The following is a 17,205-nucleotide window of genomic DNA, read 5'->3' as shown; positions in this document are numbered from 1 at the left end:
GTTTAGTGAAGGAAAGAGAACATGACCCAATAACTTCAATACTGTGTGCTGAGTGCTACAATTGACTTATTTATGTATTTTAAGTATTTGTTAAATGAAAAAAGAAAAGAATGAATGTTAGGGCGTGGAGGAGGGAGGCATAGTCAGGAAGGGCTTCACAGAAGTGGTGGTGCCTGAGCTGCATTAGGAAAGACTGGTTAAAGTCATGAGCACCTGCTAACTACCAAGCACCAGGCTAGGCCCTTTTAGCTCGAATCCTCATGACAACGTGATGAGGTAGATAGTCCTATGTTACAGAAGAAGAAGAAAAACCTCAGGGAGATTAGATAAATGATCGGAAATCATAGATCTGCAAATGGGACCATCAGGATTCTAAACTAGCTCTGTGTGCTGCAAAGCTTGTGGTTGTTCCACTGTACCAGGCTGCAAGGCATGGGGAAGGGTACCCCAAGTAGAGGGAATAGCTTGGCAAAGGCTCGGAGGCACACCAGAGATGACATATGGGTTAATTTTCTGGAGCTGTTGGCTGCTGTGTTCTCTAGTCCCTAGTACTTTCCAATGTGCTCACTGTGTCTTGTAGGAAAAGCAAGTGGCAAGTGAGTGTTCAAGTCTTCCTCTTAAATTGTCTAGCAGAGTTTGAATCTCAGCTCTTCTGGGACAGGCTGTGTGACCTTGGGGAAGTCTCTTCCCCTCTCAGAGTCTTTGTTTCCTCATTTCTTTAAGTGAGAGCATGATTCTTACCTTGTAGAGTTGTAGGAATTCAAAGCAATGTGTGAAACAATCATTACAGTCGATTTGTTCAAGGTGACTTTAGGATACCCAGGACTAGCTCATGATGGAGGAGTTGGCTGAATCATCAGGCAAAGGGAATTTTAGATAATTGGTTGGGGGAATGCCTTCCATCCTTCAAGAAATGAGAACGCTGGCAGAAAGCCTACTGCTAGCCTGTTTCAAATTGACCAGATGCTATTTTGGAGATGAGAAAAGACATCCTATTGACAGTGTAGGGAGAAGATAAAAACCAAGGAATAGGAAAACCGACCCCACTCCTGATCAAGAACAGGGGACAGGCAAGCCAGCCAGGTGTCTTCAGCTCTCCAGAGAGCCTCCAGCCCTGGCAGAGTCCTGGAGACTCTGGGACTCAGGGGAGGGGATGGAGAGAAAGTGCTGATGGGCTTTCAGGCTGAATCACACTCATTAAAACAACAGTCAAGTGTTCGACCTTGGACTATGACTCTGTTTTTCTCAGGTCCCTGGAGCTGGCTGTTTTCAAGAGAAGAAATGGGGTCATCTGCTTAGAGTTGGTGCTGGCATTAAGAAACCTTCCCCTGGGGACAGCTGTGCAGGAACTCATATAATGTGGTGTCAAGGGTGGGGGTGGAGGAAAGATTCTTCTCAATGTATAGATACATTAAGTAGTTATGCCATTGATTCCTTATGGCCTTTCAGCAATAAAGAAATGGATGGCTTTTTCACAGAAATCCTCAGATATTATAAACATATCTTCAAAATAAATCTTCACTTAGAAATCATAGGCTTTGGCAAGCTCCTGATGCCCCACTCTGCTCTGCTAGCTCAGCCTGCCCACCTGCACCCACCATGGCCACCATTCAGCAGCCAGTAGGAAGATGGTGCTTAGTGGAGAGCAAAGGTTTTGATGAATATATGTAGGAAGTAGGAGTGGGAATGGCTCTGCGAAAAGTGGGTGCAATGGCCAAACCAGATTGTATCCTCTCTTCTGACAGCAAAACCTCGCCATAAAAACTGAGAGCACTCTGGAAACAACAGAGTTTTCATGTAATCTGGGAGAGAAGTTTGAAGAAACTACAGCTAATGGCAGAAAAACTCAGACTGTCTGCAATTTCACAGACAGCGCATTGGTTCAACATCAGGAATGGGATGCGAAGGAAAGCACAAGCACAAGAAAATTGGAAAATAGGAAACTGGTGGCGGAATGTGTCATGAACTCGGGTCTATGAAAAAATAGAGTAAAAAATTCCATCACTATTTTGGACAGAAATTAGCTGTGAGGATGAACAAGCTCAGTTCAATGAGCAAATCTCTATACTGCTTTTTTTTTTTTTCCATTACTGTGTTCAGTTATCTTTATCACATTTTACATGCAACTATTTCAAAGTGTTGCTTTAATTAGGATCATCTCTTTGGTTAGTAAATAAATGTGTTTGTGCTAAAAAAAAAAAAAGAAGAAAGAAATAATAGGTTTTGAGCTTATGAATCTATATAACCTCTTCATTTTACACCTGAGGAAACCGAGGCTCAAAATGAAATTGACTTGGGGCGCCTGGATGGCTCAGTGGGTTAAAGCCTCTGCCTTCAGCTCAGGTCATGATCCCAGGGTCCTGGGATCGAGCCCCACATCGGGCTCTCTGCTCGGTAGGGAGCCTGCTTCCCCCTCTCTCTGTTTCTGCCTGCCTCTCTGCCCACTTGTGATCTGTCTGTCAAATAAATAAATAAAATCTTTAAAAAAATAAAATTGACTTCAGGATATTGCATAGCTAGGGGCGCCTGGGTGGCTTAGTCTGTTAAGCATCTGCCTTTGGCTTGACTCATGATTCCGAGGTCCTGAGATCAGCCCCTCATAGGTGAAGGGGAGGTCCCTGCTCTCCCAGCTCATCAAGGAGTCTGCATCTCCCCCCCCCCCCCGCCCCTCACTCCCTGCTCCTGCACTCTCTCTCGAGTAAATAAATAAAATCTTTAAAAAAAAATTACATAGCTATTAAGCTATTAAGTGGTGAACCAGGGATTCAAATATTTGTTTCTAAATCAGAACATCTGTTTCATTATATTTCTTTAAAATAATTGGTGTCATGAGAATGTGCCAGACATTGTATTGAGCACTGTTTATAAACGATCTCACTTAATTTTCTTCAAAAACTCTGCAAAGAATGATTAACCCCACTTTACAGATAAATAAACTGAGTCTCATTAAAGAAACTGCATGAGATTATTTTGCTAAAAAGCAGCTGAGGCAGAAGATAAATCCTTATGGGTCTAAGAATCTAATTGGTTCACAATTTAAGCTAGCTGAGATTACAAACACAATAGCTCATTCATTGGCATCTTTTTAATATCTCTTCCTATCATCTGGCAGGAGCCTCCTTGAAGAGGAACTGTAACAGAAGTAGAGGGAGGGGGTTGCCTTCTACACCCAATCAGTACAGAAAGCTCAGTGTTGTCCCTGGGGTGGGTTGAATGCTAAGTGGAAAGGATGCTGTTTCACTTATCCATGAAGCGGTGTGAGGAAGCATCAGAGGTTGCATCAGAAGCAATCTCTGATGAATCCTCTGAGTTTCCCAGGCAGGGGAGACCCACTCTGTGCTGCTCCTGTATGTGTGTGACAGTAATGTTCCTCTATCACCATGGCAACAACCAATACACCCGCATCCCACGAGAGGCCAGAGCTGCTTTGTGGGGAGCTGTGGTCCAAGCTGGGTGGGAGGAGCAGTGGGGTGTATGGGGGAAGGGGTGTCTCATTGGCTTGATTGTTTTTGCTTCAAACTGGCTTGTTCCTGGGGGCAGGAATGTTTATACAGGATGCCAGGCCTCCTATCTCTGCAGGATTTGGGGCAAAGGGAGATGACAGGGAAGCTGAGGAGAGGCCAGGCGGACACATTATTTCTTGTATGGTTTCCAGTGAAATACATTTATTAGGCAAGCTGCTGCTGAATGGCATCTTTCTAAGGGGCCTGCCAATATACTCTAATGGGGAATCTCATGGGTTTTGTAAGCAACCAAACCTGCCTTATAGCTCTTCAATATTTCAGTTCTAAGATCTCATGTTAGTTAGTATAATGTCTTTGAAGTTCAATTGCTTTAATGGTAAAAAGGGGACATTTAATTAACACCTCCCTTGGGGGAGATTAAATGAGATAACACACGGGCAGTTTCTGGCATGTGGTCGGCATCTCATCAGTTGTAGACATTATTGTGTCCCCAATATTGCCAGAGAAATGGGGACTTGGCAAGGGGACCATCTCTGACTCCTTTAAGTCAGGGGAAGACTTGGGATTAGAATTCATTCCATCCATTTCTCCTGGGTGCCTCTGCTTCTCTCTATCTCTCTCTCTTCCTAAAGCCATGCTCAGTGTTGGCTCCCCAGACTCAGCCCCTGTATTCCCTTGCTCAGCCTGGTGACATCAGGTGCTTATTTCCCTCTGTGGGTCTCCACTCTCAGAATCTCACAACACTAGACCTTGGGGATCACTCAGCTCATTTTCCAGGCCAGGAAATGAAAGCTCGGAGAGAGAAGTGCATTGTTCAAGGTCACCCAGGAAGGTAGAAGCAATTAGCTGAAATGATTGTTGCATATATTTTAGCAGGTATGACTAAGCCTGGGAATGACTGCAAAGGATCCACCTCATGCTTTCCATGAATTCTCTTGGGTGTGTAACTTTAGGATAAGTATGTGTGGGGAGAGTCCTTTTTTATATTTCAGTTGTGGTGCTGGCCAGTTCTGTGATTCCCCTGGCGTCAGAAATATTAATAGCTAACATTTGCACAGGGCTTTACTGCTTATAAAATACACTCATAGACTTGATCTTATTTAGTCTTCACAATAGCCCTCAAGGTCATTATGATCATCACGCCTTTCTTTTACAGATGAGAAAACTGAGGCTAGAAGCGATCTGTTCAAAGTTACACAGTTATCATGAGGTAGATTTAGGAATTAAACTTATATTTGTGTGATTCCTAATCATAGCAAACTGGCCCAGCTGACATGGCCATCTTTGGAGAATTCAACATCAGGGACAAAGCTGTCCTCTACCCAGAGGCAAATGAGGAAGGTTATCCACAGGGCTGATTATCAAGAAGGGCCACCTGAATGAAGGTGACAAACTCAATTCAATTGGGTTCTCCGAATGACAGGTAACATGAGTGTGGAAAGCAATATTGATGCCTTTTCTGGTTAACCTTTTCACTTTCAAAGTGGTCCCATATTATCTCCTGAGAGGTTCAAGGCACACCTGTCCCTCCCTGTTTACGTAAGAGGCCTAGAGAGCTGAGCAACTTTTTAGCGATGGAACTTAACAGTTTCTGGAATTCCAAATTCCTTCTACATCTCTTTAGGGCAGATGGGCCTGAATGGGGTTCCCCCAATCCTGAGAAGCGAGCAAAGGCCAAAGGTGGCATGTTCTAGCATACTTCCTTGTTTGAGAGGACACCTGGGCAACAAGTGTTTGGACAGGTGGCTTGGTATGCCAGCTTTTCCTTTTAAGCTGTTTTTGAGCTCTGCCTGCCTTTCTCCCTGTGAGCATTCTCTGCTGCATTGTTGTTCAGGGGAAGAGAGAAATCCGAGAGGCGATAAAGCATTTAAATTGGTTCCTGATTTTAGCAGGATTCTTTCATCTGCAGTTGCCAGATGTGTGCCTGTGTTTACAATTCAGTGGGAAGATAAAGATTATGCAAGGAAGGGCCTTACAGAGTCCTGGGCTTCTAAAACTGGTAGAGTCCTCTGAAATTCTGGTATTTGGCTTAGTTGGATCCTGAGTGATTCAGAAAAGTGAGGGAGACCCTTCCACCAATTGCTTTGGGAAAAATGCCTTCTATCTAGGGATGAGAATGGCTGGTTGGTCTCAGAGAAAGACAGAAAAGGCCTGAACAGTGCCAGAATTGTATATTTTATAGAATTTTCAAGCCCTGTTTCCCCTTCAATTCCAGAAAAAAGGCAGGAGATAAGATAGACTGAAAGTGCTATATTCTTCCTGCATCTGGAACCTGGATTTGCAGGTAGGGATAAAGGAAAGATTTTCATTATGGCTCATTAAAAACACAAGCCCACTTATAAGCATGTCTTTGCATGCTGCACCAACGCTTCTTGGCAAGAACTTAGCGTATAGAAAATATTAGTTTAAGCAGTTGTGATTTACAGTTATGCCAACTAATCAAAATCTTCTGCTCATATACAACTGATTAATGACCATACATTCCCAATTATAAGAAAATGGTCTATTTTCCCAAAAGAATAATATTCTTATTAAAACCTACCAGAGGGCGCCTGGGTGGCTCAGTGGGTTAAGCCGCTGCCTTCGGCTCAGGTCATGATCTCAGGGTCCTGTGATCGAGTCCCGCATCGGGCTCTCTGCTCAGCAAGAAGCCTGCTTCCCTCTCTCTCTCTGCCTGCCTCTCTGTCTACTTGTGATCTCTCTCTGTCAAATAAATAAATAAAATCTTTAAAAAAAAATAAATAAAACCTACCAGAAAGTAACAATAAATCCACGGAGTATTTGATAGATATTTTTCAATGATCTTATAGGCTTCCATTATATCAATGAGGGAATCTAAACTGAAGGAGTTCTTTGGGCATATTTTGGTCTAGCACCCAAGACTGGAATACCAAGTGTGTGTTAGATGTTGTATCAGGCTTTGTAGAACATTTTGAGAGGAGCAGAAGAAGAATCCTTCACCTTGAGGTACTTGCTACCTAAAAAGAAACCTGGATAGACACTAGCAACATAAACATACAAGTACAATCTGCAGAGCCTCCTTACAAATATGTAAGGGCATGCTTCAGGCCAGGAACTATTCTAAGGTTCAAAAACTATAGTGATAGGTGAGGTCTTTGCTTTCAAGGAATAGATCAATACATTCTCACTACTTACCCAGTTTAGCTTTCCTGTCTTTGCTTTTCCTAGCCTCTCTGTCTTGTTTTCTCCACCCTGTCCTGGGTATCCGAATTCCACCCATTTCATAAGGACTGAGTCCTACCTCCCCTATGAAATCCTCTTATCCCTCAGACCCTTTCTTCCTCTGGCTCTTTTTTTTTTTTTTTTAAAGATTTTATTTATTTATTTGACAGAGAGAGAAAGATCGCAAGTAGGCAGAACAGAAGGCAGACAGAGGGGGGGAAGCAGGCTCCCTGTGGAGCAGAGAGCCAGATGTGGGGCTCGATCCCAGGACCCTGAGATCATGATTTGAACTGAAGGCAGAGGCTCAACCCACTGAGCCACCCAGGTGCCCCCTCCTCTGGCTCTTTTAACACTCACTGCCTGCTCCACTTTCTGATCATTCACCAACTGCTCTGCTATTGCTGGTTATGTGTTCACATGTTTACGAGCTGTCTTCTTAAGGGTGTAACTTGGGTTTTATTTATTCTTTTTTTTTGGGGGGGGGTTATTTATTCTTGAATCTTCTTTATCCATGAGTGCTTAGCATAATACCCTGCATAAAACATAAGCATGTTTTTTAACTGGTTGATTTAAAAATATGATACATACACTACTAGCTTCATGGTTAAGGGGAATTACTTAGTGAAACATGAAAAAAAAAGATAACCCAAACATCTGAAAAATGGAAGTGATAAAGGTATATGAAATCCCATCAAGAGATTTATCCTTTGGAAAAGATTCATCTGATACTCTAAAAAATACTTATAGGAAGGGCAGTACATTAAAATAAGTTTATTTAGTTATTAGTGAAGTTATCAGTTTTATTCTCCAATACACACAAGAGCTGAGTTGGATAAGAGTACAGTTCATCTCTCAAACAGCTGAGTCCTTATTGCAGGCCAAGGACCATGCTTCATGCTGGTGTCCAAGATGGCTCAAACATAATCCTCTCTTTGAAAAGCATACATTCAAGCCACCAGAATATTTTATCATAAATTTTTTAAGGGGCTATGACCAAACCAGACTCAGGTTTTGTCTACCGTGAAACACTGTCTATCTGAAACACTTCGTCTACCGTGGAGGATTGAGGGAAGGCTTCCTGGAGGAGTCATCAACTAGCATTCCTCTAGGCCTTCTCTGCCAGAATGCCTTCCCTACTTCTCTGCTGATAGTCTTATAGCTGCTTTAAGACCCACTTCAAATGTCACCTTCTCTGAGAAGCCATTCCTAAACCTCATAGGCAGAATGCATCTCTCACTCCTTGGTGTCCCTAAACCACTTAGCCCAACGATATTACAGCATTTCTCACATATTCTTGTAGTAAATCGTTCCTGTGTCTATCTTCCCTCCTCTCTGCTCCCATAGATTGTGAACTTCCCACAGACAGGATCTACTTTGCGTTTATATCAGTCTGTCAAGCACTTACAACTGCCTGGCACGAGGTGGATGGGAAGACCACTGTATTATTATAGTTGGCTGGAGGCCTTTTGAACATCACTGGGTCTCTGGCTCAGAGCCCAATTGTGCATCTATAGGTCCCAAGTTGAGTGCCAGCTGGGAGGCAGGACTCAAGAACTGCCTGTCAGTATTAGTGACAAGATGTTCACTGATTCTGTTTAGTCCAACAGATACATACTGAGAACTAGTTCACATAATAAGAATCTAGTCACTGCTACTAGAGTATCTACTGTGTGCCAGGTGCTTTATATACACAATCTCATTTATTCTGTGTAACAACTTTGAAAAGTTTTATCTCCCCATAGCTTAATGTATAAACTCCTTGAATCACTATAATCACCTGAAATTAATGTAACATTGTGTGTCAATTATACTAAAATAAAAATTTTTTTAAAAAGCATTATCTCCTTTTATCAGATAGGGAAAAGAAGCTCAGAGGCTAATTTGCCTGAGGTCACACATCACCCCGAGTGGGCTGAATGTAAAGTACTATATCTGCTGTGTTCTCTTCCCATACAACACATGGATTAAGTATACATCTCATGAGAGGTGAAAACAAAGGTCCAGAAGTCAAAACAGATTTAGGGAGTGCACATGGAAAGGTGATAATCAGAGGTCTTCATGGAGGTGGAAACAGATCTAGCCAATTAATGAACTGGAAAAAACATATAGAAAGATTTTTGAAGAGATAAACTTCTTGGTACAATAAAAGACGCACCACTGCCTATCAGGGAGGCAAGCACAGAAAGGGTGGGGGACCCTTAGATACCCCACTTGAGGGGAGGGGTCTCCAGCCTTATGCACGGTTTCACCTCTCTGGTTCATGAGGATGGGAAGAGAAGGTGCTCGTAAGTGAGCCATCCCTAAAGTGCAGGCACCAAAAATGCGCCCACAGACCCAGTGGAAGATCTGTCAAATCTCTGTCACCAAAAGGATGAAGGGGTGGGGGTGGCTGGTGGGGGGTGAGGATGTCTTTCTCACTTAATATTGAGGAAGGAGTAGTTCTTTTGTTTCATCATATGAATGTGTGTGTGTGTGTGTGTGTGTGTGTGTGTGTGTGTGTGTTGTGTATGTGTGTGTAAACGCGCGCGCGTGTGTGGGCAGATTATTCTTTCCTCCATCACCTGGAGGTTGAGGAGATGGCACATTTCTCCCAGCTTTGGGAAAAGAGGCGGTTCTTTTCTTTCCCATTACAGGGAGTATGTGCTTGTGTATGCGCGCGCGCACCAGGGGAATGGGTCCATTCCACCTCAGGCTCGGGAGGCTGACACCTCTCTTCCTTCGAAAGGGAGTGGGGACAGTTTTCTTCGCCTCCATCTCTGGGTGGGACATGGCTCTTTTATCCCCAACCAAAAAGGTGGTAGGGGTCTCGGCTCCTTTTTCCCTGTTCTAGGGAGCAAGACTGGCTCCCACACTCTCTCCACAGAACTCCGCTCAGGTTGCAGGAGACCTGGCAATCCCCCTGTCCCCAAATCTCCAGAGTAGGGACCCCACCGCTAGGTGCGGAGCGCGCAGGCAGCGAATAGGGGGCGGTGCCGGCTCTGCGGCGAGAGGCGGGGCGAAAAGTGGCTCCGCCTCCGGCCCCCTCCCGCTCCCTGGCGCGGCGCCTCGCGCTGCCCGGCCCGCCCGGCCCAGTGCACCGCGGCTGTCTGCTGGGCTCGCGCGCCGCGAACCCGGCCTCAGCCGCCTCAGCAGCCTTAGTCCCTCAGCCGCCGCCGCCTCAGTCTCGCCCTCCGCGCCGTCCGGCCCCGCCGCCCCGCGCGCCCCCAGGCCCTCAAGCCAGATGATGAACTTCCTGAGGCGCCGGCTGTCGGACAGCAGCTTCATCGCCAACCTGCCCAATGGCTACATGACCGACCTGCAGCGGCCCGAGCCCCAGCAGCCGCCGCCGCCGCCCCCCGGTCCGGGCGCGGCCTCGGCCTCCTCGGCGCCCCCGGCCGTCTCGCCGGGCCCCGAGCGGAGGCCGCCGCCGGCCCCGGCCCCGGCGCCCGCGTCGCATCCCGCGCCGCAGGCGGCCGCGGCGCCATCGGTGGGCAGCAGTTTCTTCAGCTCGCTGTCCCAAGCCGTGAAGCAGACGGCAGCCTCGGCCGGCCTGGTGGACGCGCCCGCGCCCGCGCCCGCCGCCGCCAGGAAGGCCAAGGTGCTGCTGGTCGTCGACGAGCCGCACACCGACTGGTAGGTACCCGGCCGCCGCCGCCGCCGCGCGGGGTTCTCGGGGCCTGCCGGGCAGCTGGAGGCCGCTGGGAAGGTGGTCCCGGGCGCCAAGGAATCGTTCCTGACACCTGAGAGGGAGGGTCTGCATGGTCGCCCTGTGGGGAGATGTTGGTGGGGGGTTTTCAACGTTGTGTCTGCTGGCGGGGGCAGGGTGATCTGGAAAGGTGAATCCTGAGGTGAAATATTGCCTCGATTCTCTTAAATCACTCACGACACGTAAAAGAAGGAGCTACTTTATGCAACAGGGAAGAATCCTAAAAAAGAGAAAAAAATAGAGTTTTGTTTGTTTGTTTGTTCTAGAAGGGAGGGGGCAGAAAGAACAGACTTTCAGCCTAGACACTTAGAAGCTCAGGTGAAACATTTAAAGCCAATACAAAAGATTGTACATCGTGAGGCACGGAGTGAATTTGCGGTGGAAATGAGTGTTTTGAGGGAGAGGGTGATGGGGGTAGTTTTCACCTGGCTGGATGAAGGCTTGTATCAGTATTGTCATCTACGTTGGTCGAAGCACGGATGTGAGAGCCCAGGTGTATGTATTTGAGCTTGCTGCAGAGGAGCATGGCTGAGGTCCGTTTAAGAATAATAAAATGCTTGTGTTTTTTGAAGCACGGAGGGGATTTGTGGTTTTTTAAATTTGTTTTTGTTTTAGTAAAAAAAAAAAAAAAAGTGTGTGTGTGTGTGTGTGTGTGTGTGTGGCGGCGGGGTGGGAGGATGGGGAGAGTTGTGAAAGTGAAGGTGGTTTTTTCCAGCTGGAAAGATGATGACTGAGGTAAAATATTCTGGATCATTAAAGGGGTACAAACAAATAAAAAGATCTATCTTAATGCAGTAGACAGCAACTTGGAGAATTTCTTTCTTTCTCTCTCTCTCTTTCTTTCTTCTTTCTTGGGATATTGCAACTTAGAATGGTGAAGGCTTCTGGAAAATGTTACCTCTAGTTAGTAAAAGCATGAATGGGGTTCATTCAAGACAGATCAGGTTAAAGAGGTTCTATGTCATGTAGCAGGAAGTTGGCCCAGGGGATGGTTGGGGTCGGTGGTGATGGAAGAATTGACTGGTGAAGGAAGGGCTTGAAGAAGTGAAGAGGCAAGAAATCTGGGTTGCTTCTTCTTCAGGAATATGGGAAGGGTTTTATTTTTTACTTTCTCAGAAAGATTGAGGTAAGAGCCTGGACCCAAGTGCTTCCTCCTGAGAGTGAGACACAGAGGGACCACAGAATTGTTTTTCTCCATTTCCTCTTTTGGCTGCTTTACTGCTTTTCTCTTTCATTTTCTCACAGGGAGACTTGGAGGGAGGGCGTGGGTGTAATGGAAGTGAGATGTAGATGTGGAGATGCACTCCTGCTGGCTCCTAATATGACCATTCTGAATAGTCATTTGGGTGACTTGTGTAGTTGCCTTTTCTCAGAACAATGGAGTAGAAAATCTTAAGGGACCTTTGTTAGGAAATGACAGAGGAACTGGCAAGGGTGTATGAGGAAAATATAAGAGTATATGATGGTACCATTGGTAGTCCCATAGGAAGATTATTCTTAGTTTAAATTACAAGTGCTTATTAAATGAGAAAGGTAGGTAAGTTTTATTGAGCAACTGTTATATGTCAGACCCTTACTAGGTGCTCTTATATATGTCTCATTAAATTCTAAACACAAAGCTGAGGCTTACAAAAAGTGAGTAAATTGTTCCCAGTCATACAGCCAGCAAATAGTTGACCTAGGATTTGAACTTAGGCCCATTTGACTCCAGTATTGCCATTCCACTATGCTGTATTGCCTCACAATATATATAATATTAATAATGTATTATCATTATTGCCAATAATATAATAATAAGTTTGGCTTATCATTATATTATTGGCAATATTAATAATAGGCTCCCTCTACGGGGTAGGCAGAATAGGGGCCTTACCAAGAACTCACATTGAAATTTGGAGACAAAATGGAGACATGAACAGTTAAAAAAAATTATTCTACAATTATTATTTCAGACCAGTGTTTTAGGCATTCAATAAATGGAGTGATTGTGAGAGCCAGAGTTATTGGAGAAAGCTTTATAAAAGATGAGGTTTTTTTTTTTTTTTTTTAAGATTTTTTTAAATTTATTTGACACACACAGAGAGAAATCACAAGTAAGCAGAGTGGCGGGGGGGAAGCTGGCTCCCCGCTGAGCAGGGAGCTCAATGCAGGGCTCAATCCAAGGACCCTGAGATCATGATCTGAGCCGAAGACAGACGCTTAACCAACTGAACCACCTAGGTGCCCCTAAAAGATGAGTCTTGAAGAAAGGCCAGGAAAAGGAGGGGAGAAATGGGAATATTGATGCTTCATTTTTATGCAGGAATCTGACACTCATGTACCTTGTCCTGATCTCCTGTTCTGATGAAGACATTTGTTTTGGGTTTAATTACCAGTTAGGTACCAACAGGTAGGAAGATACTCATCTGTGTGGGCATGATGTGGCTGCTGAGATTTGTGTTTAGCACTAACTGCTTCTATTGCTTAGGATTCAAAACTCTTTTTGGATAGTGTTTTTCTCTAGGAAAACTGCCTGCCTGGCATGAACCAGAGAATTTGCCTTGCCCTGGGGACTAAACTTCTGATGGAAGTAATAGAAGCCATTTTCCTTTGGGCTGACTCCCAACTGTTTTCTGATTTTCTTTGTAGTAATAACATTGATTTATTAAAACTCATAAACCCAGTTTGAGTCTAGTACTTGACGGCATTTGATGCTTCTGTTTCTATGCTTAATAGCAATTCTCAGGATTGCAGATTTTGTTTTCTTTCTTGCCTGAATTTGCTAAAAGCACCTCAGTTAAATATTTTTGAATGGTTTTATTGAAAGTTCTCTATAAGTTAAGGAGCAGGTGTCTGCTTATGACAAGCACAGTGACTTAAAAAGGTGCTTTTTCCTCTAATGGCAAATTTTAGCAAATTTGTCTCACTGTTTAAGCTATCTAGATAGCATTCAGTGAACAGGTGTTATATATGCCCAATATTATTTTCCTGATGCTTGAATAGGAAGTCAGAGTGTAGCTTCCTGGTAGAATTTAAGAATATTGGTCCCATTTGAACTACAGATTACTAAAATAAAGAGGGTTTTAAGAAGCATTTAAATAATTGGAGATTTAAAAGAAGGGCTTAAAGTTGGCAGCCTGTCAGAGCAACCTTAATATATAGCAGATTCCTTCAAATTTTTATCAGTGTAATTGTGGACAATGGAATTTGGGGACTTTTCCACAGACTAAGTTGATGGGAAAATTGGAGGTTGTTTCTGTCTCTTGTTTAAAATGTGTTTTCATTGGTTGCTTGAGATCTTTAGATTAATTGCATGGTAAAGAATCATTGAAAATATGTATCTGCCCCACTAAAAAATGAAATCCCTTATTACTAATTGTTACTAGTATTTTAATTATATATACGTTTTGCCTGAAATGCATGTCTTCTTTTAAGGTTCGTACCTAAATTTGAAGTGCAGTTAATACTGAACTCTAATTATCTTTGTGCTTAAACAAGGAACAAATGTCCATTTGTATGTTGTTTTTTTTCTGCATCTTACACTCTCACTGGTGAAGAGGTAAGTTTTCTCTCAGATTTTCCCCTGCCTCCATTTTCAGCAATTCCAATTCCAGTGACCAAGTGAGCTTTTCCATCTTAGCATGTCTCAATGTTTGATTTGAAAATCAGCATAGCACAGACATTCTAGAGATTATCTGATGTTCTGGGGACTGTAGATATGGTAAGTCCACAGGTGTTTATTGAGCACCTTCTTGTTATGGGGTGTATATGCTAAGAAAAAGGAGTTGTAGTATCTGTCTTTGAAGATTTTTCTGTTCAAGTGGACAGCTAAGATAACACACTTTAAAAAAAATTAACATATAATGTATTATTTGTTTCAGGGGTACAGATCTGTGATTTATTAGTCATATTTATATAATACCCTTGCTCATTATAACACATACCCTCTTCAATGTCTATCACCCAGTTACCCCATTCCTCCACCCTCCTCCCCCCAGCAATCCTCAGTTTGTTTCCTATGATTAAGAGTCTCTTGGGGCGCCTGGGTGGCTCAGTGGGTTAAAGCCTCTGCCTTCGGCTTGGGTTATGATCCCGGGGTTCTGGGATGGAGCCCCACATCAGGCTCTCTGCTCAGTGGGGAGCCTGCTTCCTCCTCTCTCTCTCTCTCTGCCTACTTGTGATCTCTATCTATCAAATAAATAAATAAAAAATCTTAAAAAAAAAAAAAGAGTCTTTTATGGTTTGTCTTCCTCTCTGGGTTTCATCTTGTTTCATTTTTTCCTCTCTTCCCCTATGATCCTCTGCCTTGTTTCTTAAATTCCATATCATGTATCAGTGAGATCATATAATAGTCTTTCTCTGTGACTTATTTTGCTTAGCATAATACCGTCTAGCTCCATCCACGTTGTAAATGGTAAGATTTCATTTTTTGATGGCTGCATAATATTGCATTGCATATATATGTACAACATCTTATTTATCCATTTATCTGTTGATGGATATCTGGGCTCTTTCCATAGTTTGGCTATTGTGGACTTTGCTGCTATAAACATTGGGGTGCAGGTGCCCCTTTGGATCACTACATTTGTTTCTTTGGGGTAAATACCCAGTAGTGCAATTGCTGAGTCTATTTTCAACTTTTTGAGGAATCTCCATACTGTTTTCCAGAGTGGCTGCACCAGTTTGCATTCCCACCAACAGTGTAGGTTCCCTCATACTTTTTTTTTTTTTTTAAGTTTACAAAAACTACCCCTTATATTCAAAGAATATAGTCCTTGGATCAACAGTATTGGCATCAAACAGGAACTTTTTTTTTTTTTTTAAGATTTATTTATTTAGGTAGAGAGCATAAGTGGGAGGGGCAGAGGGAGAGGGAGAGAGAATCTCAAGCAGACTCTACACTGATTGCTGAGCATAACATGGGGCTTGATCCTGAGACTCTGAGATAACCACCCCAGGGGAAACCAAGAATGGGACAGTCAACTACTCAACCCACTGCACCACCCAAGTGCCCCAGACAGGAGCTTGTTGAACTACAGCTTATCAGGTCGTCATACCTCCTGAGTCAATTTGCATTTGAATAAAATGTCCAGGTGATTTACATGCACATTAAATTTAAGATGCACTGAACTAAAGGATATGTGATTAGTGCTAAAGGTGTGGCAACCACACTACTATGATTTATTGAGCCTTTGCTATACGGGAAGCATAATAAGCTCTTTACAAATATCACTGAATCTCTGCCACAGCACTGTAGTACTTTAGAAGTTCAAAAGAGTGAAAAATGGATGTGGGCTATAGTGGGAAGGGAGTGCTTCATGCAAGTATTGAGATTTGAACTGAACTTTGAAGATTTTGAATCAAAAGAGATAGGTTTGACTCAGTCCAGAGAGTGGATAGTATAAGGAAAGTACAGTGGTAGAAAAGAGAGAGACCATGAAGAAACTGGACTGATGCATTATCTAGGCAGCACCTATTTTCCATGCCTTAATGGTCTGTATTTGGACATATCATTAAGAATAGGGGAATTCAAAGTACAGTAGTCTGGACCAGTGCTTGTGAGAGACTCTAGAACAATATTTGAATTAGAACTTGGGGGGAAAACTCAAGTGAGATTTGAGGCTTCTGTCTACTAAATATTTTATCTGTATGTCCTGTTTCTGACTTGTGAACACAAACATACTGATTCTATAAAATTGCATTGTTCTTAATAGCCATAGGCTATAGCTTAGAATTCTAGATTAGTAGAGCTGGAAGATCATCTGGGTACTTTATAAATGGAAGAAGTATGATATGAAGAGGGAACGTGACTTGTTCAGGGTTACTCAGCTAGTTAATGACAAAACCAGAACTACAATCTAGAACTTCAGTCTCTCTACTAAGCTTTTACCCCATTTTACCCTCTATTTTACTATCTTTCTACCTTCCTTTTATCTTTCTCCATTTCAAGGATTGATAGGGACTTTTTACTTTTATAATTATAACATTTGAACTTGAAAGAACCTGAAAGAGCATGTAGTGCAGAGAAATGGAATGATTTGGCCAAGGTCAAATAAGAAGTTGGAGAATGAGGACTAGAATTTATATCATCTGACTCCAACTCAAGTTTCTTTCTATTCTCTCTCTCTTTTATTATTTTTTTTTAACAACTGATAATTTATTTAAAAGATTGATTTAGGCATCTGCAATGTGTCTTCAACCTTGACTCTTGGCTCCATACTGATGGAAGTAATTTGCTTAACAATCTCAGAAGGACTGTGCAGATCAATGAGTTGCTTGTGGATCTTCATCTGAGAACAATTCCAAGTCTTAGAACCTTAACCACAAGCAACTTTTTCTTGTAGTGATTCTCAGAATCTTGGTAGGTATCCGAACTGGTCCTTTCACTTTGAGATTCTTTTCCTTTGCACCTGTGATCAGGTTAGTATACACTGTTTCCCAGAGTATTCCCAGAGTATGGCTAGAGTAATTCTAAGTTGGTGAATCGCCATCTCTGGTTCCAGGGTGTCTTCCCAGTGCCTTTAATAACTATGACTGTGGAGCTGCTTCCTGACTGACTTGTTCCTGGAGGAAAGCAAACAGGGGTGAGTCAGGAGCAGGAGCAGGGCATCCAGGACTCCACTGTAGCTGCGACCATGTCTTTCTCAAAGAGGTTTTTTTACTCTTAAGTTACTGTTTAGGCAGATCCCTCAAATATAAGCCTTTTCTCCTTAAAAGTACTGTTTTTATCTATTTCTTTTAAAGATTCATTGTGGAATGCTTAGTAAATATTTTAAAAAGAGCCACATGAACACCGCACTAGAGTCACACAGACAATTGCATTATCTTATATGTTATTGTTTCAGCCAAGGTCATTGTAAAATGGTTGAAGGAAAGACTGTTCGAGAGTCTAGT

The 17,205-nt window shown here is 43.1% G+C and overlaps 1 protein-coding gene and 1 pseudogene across 1 annotated transcript in view; both read left to right on the top strand.

The window, feature by feature from the left end:
• The first annotated feature begins 1,562 nt into the window (after positions 1–1,562).
• Positions 1,563–1,979, top strand: LOC125104111 (fatty acid-binding protein 5-like; annotated as a pseudogene).
• A 7,720-nt stretch (positions 1,980–9,699) lies between these two features.
• The window catches only part of SYN2 (synapsin II), a 186,759-nt gene continuing 179,253 nt past the window's right edge, over positions 9,700–17,205 (top strand). The window contains exon 1 of the mRNA XM_047744488.1: positions 9,700–10,259. Coding sequence (XP_047600444.1) covers positions 9,868–10,259 — 392 coding nt within the window. The 5' untranslated portion in view covers positions 9,700–9,867. The remainder of the gene's footprint in view (positions 10,260–17,205) is intronic.

Source organism: Lutra lutra, chromosome 1, assembly GCF_902655055.1.
Source record: "Lutra lutra chromosome 1, mLutLut1.2, whole genome shotgun sequence".
Lineage (NCBI taxonomy): Eukaryota > Metazoa > Chordata > Mammalia > Carnivora > Mustelidae > Lutra > Lutra lutra.
Note: the sequence above shows the minus strand (reverse complement) of the source record. Positions and strands in the feature narration are given on the sequence as shown.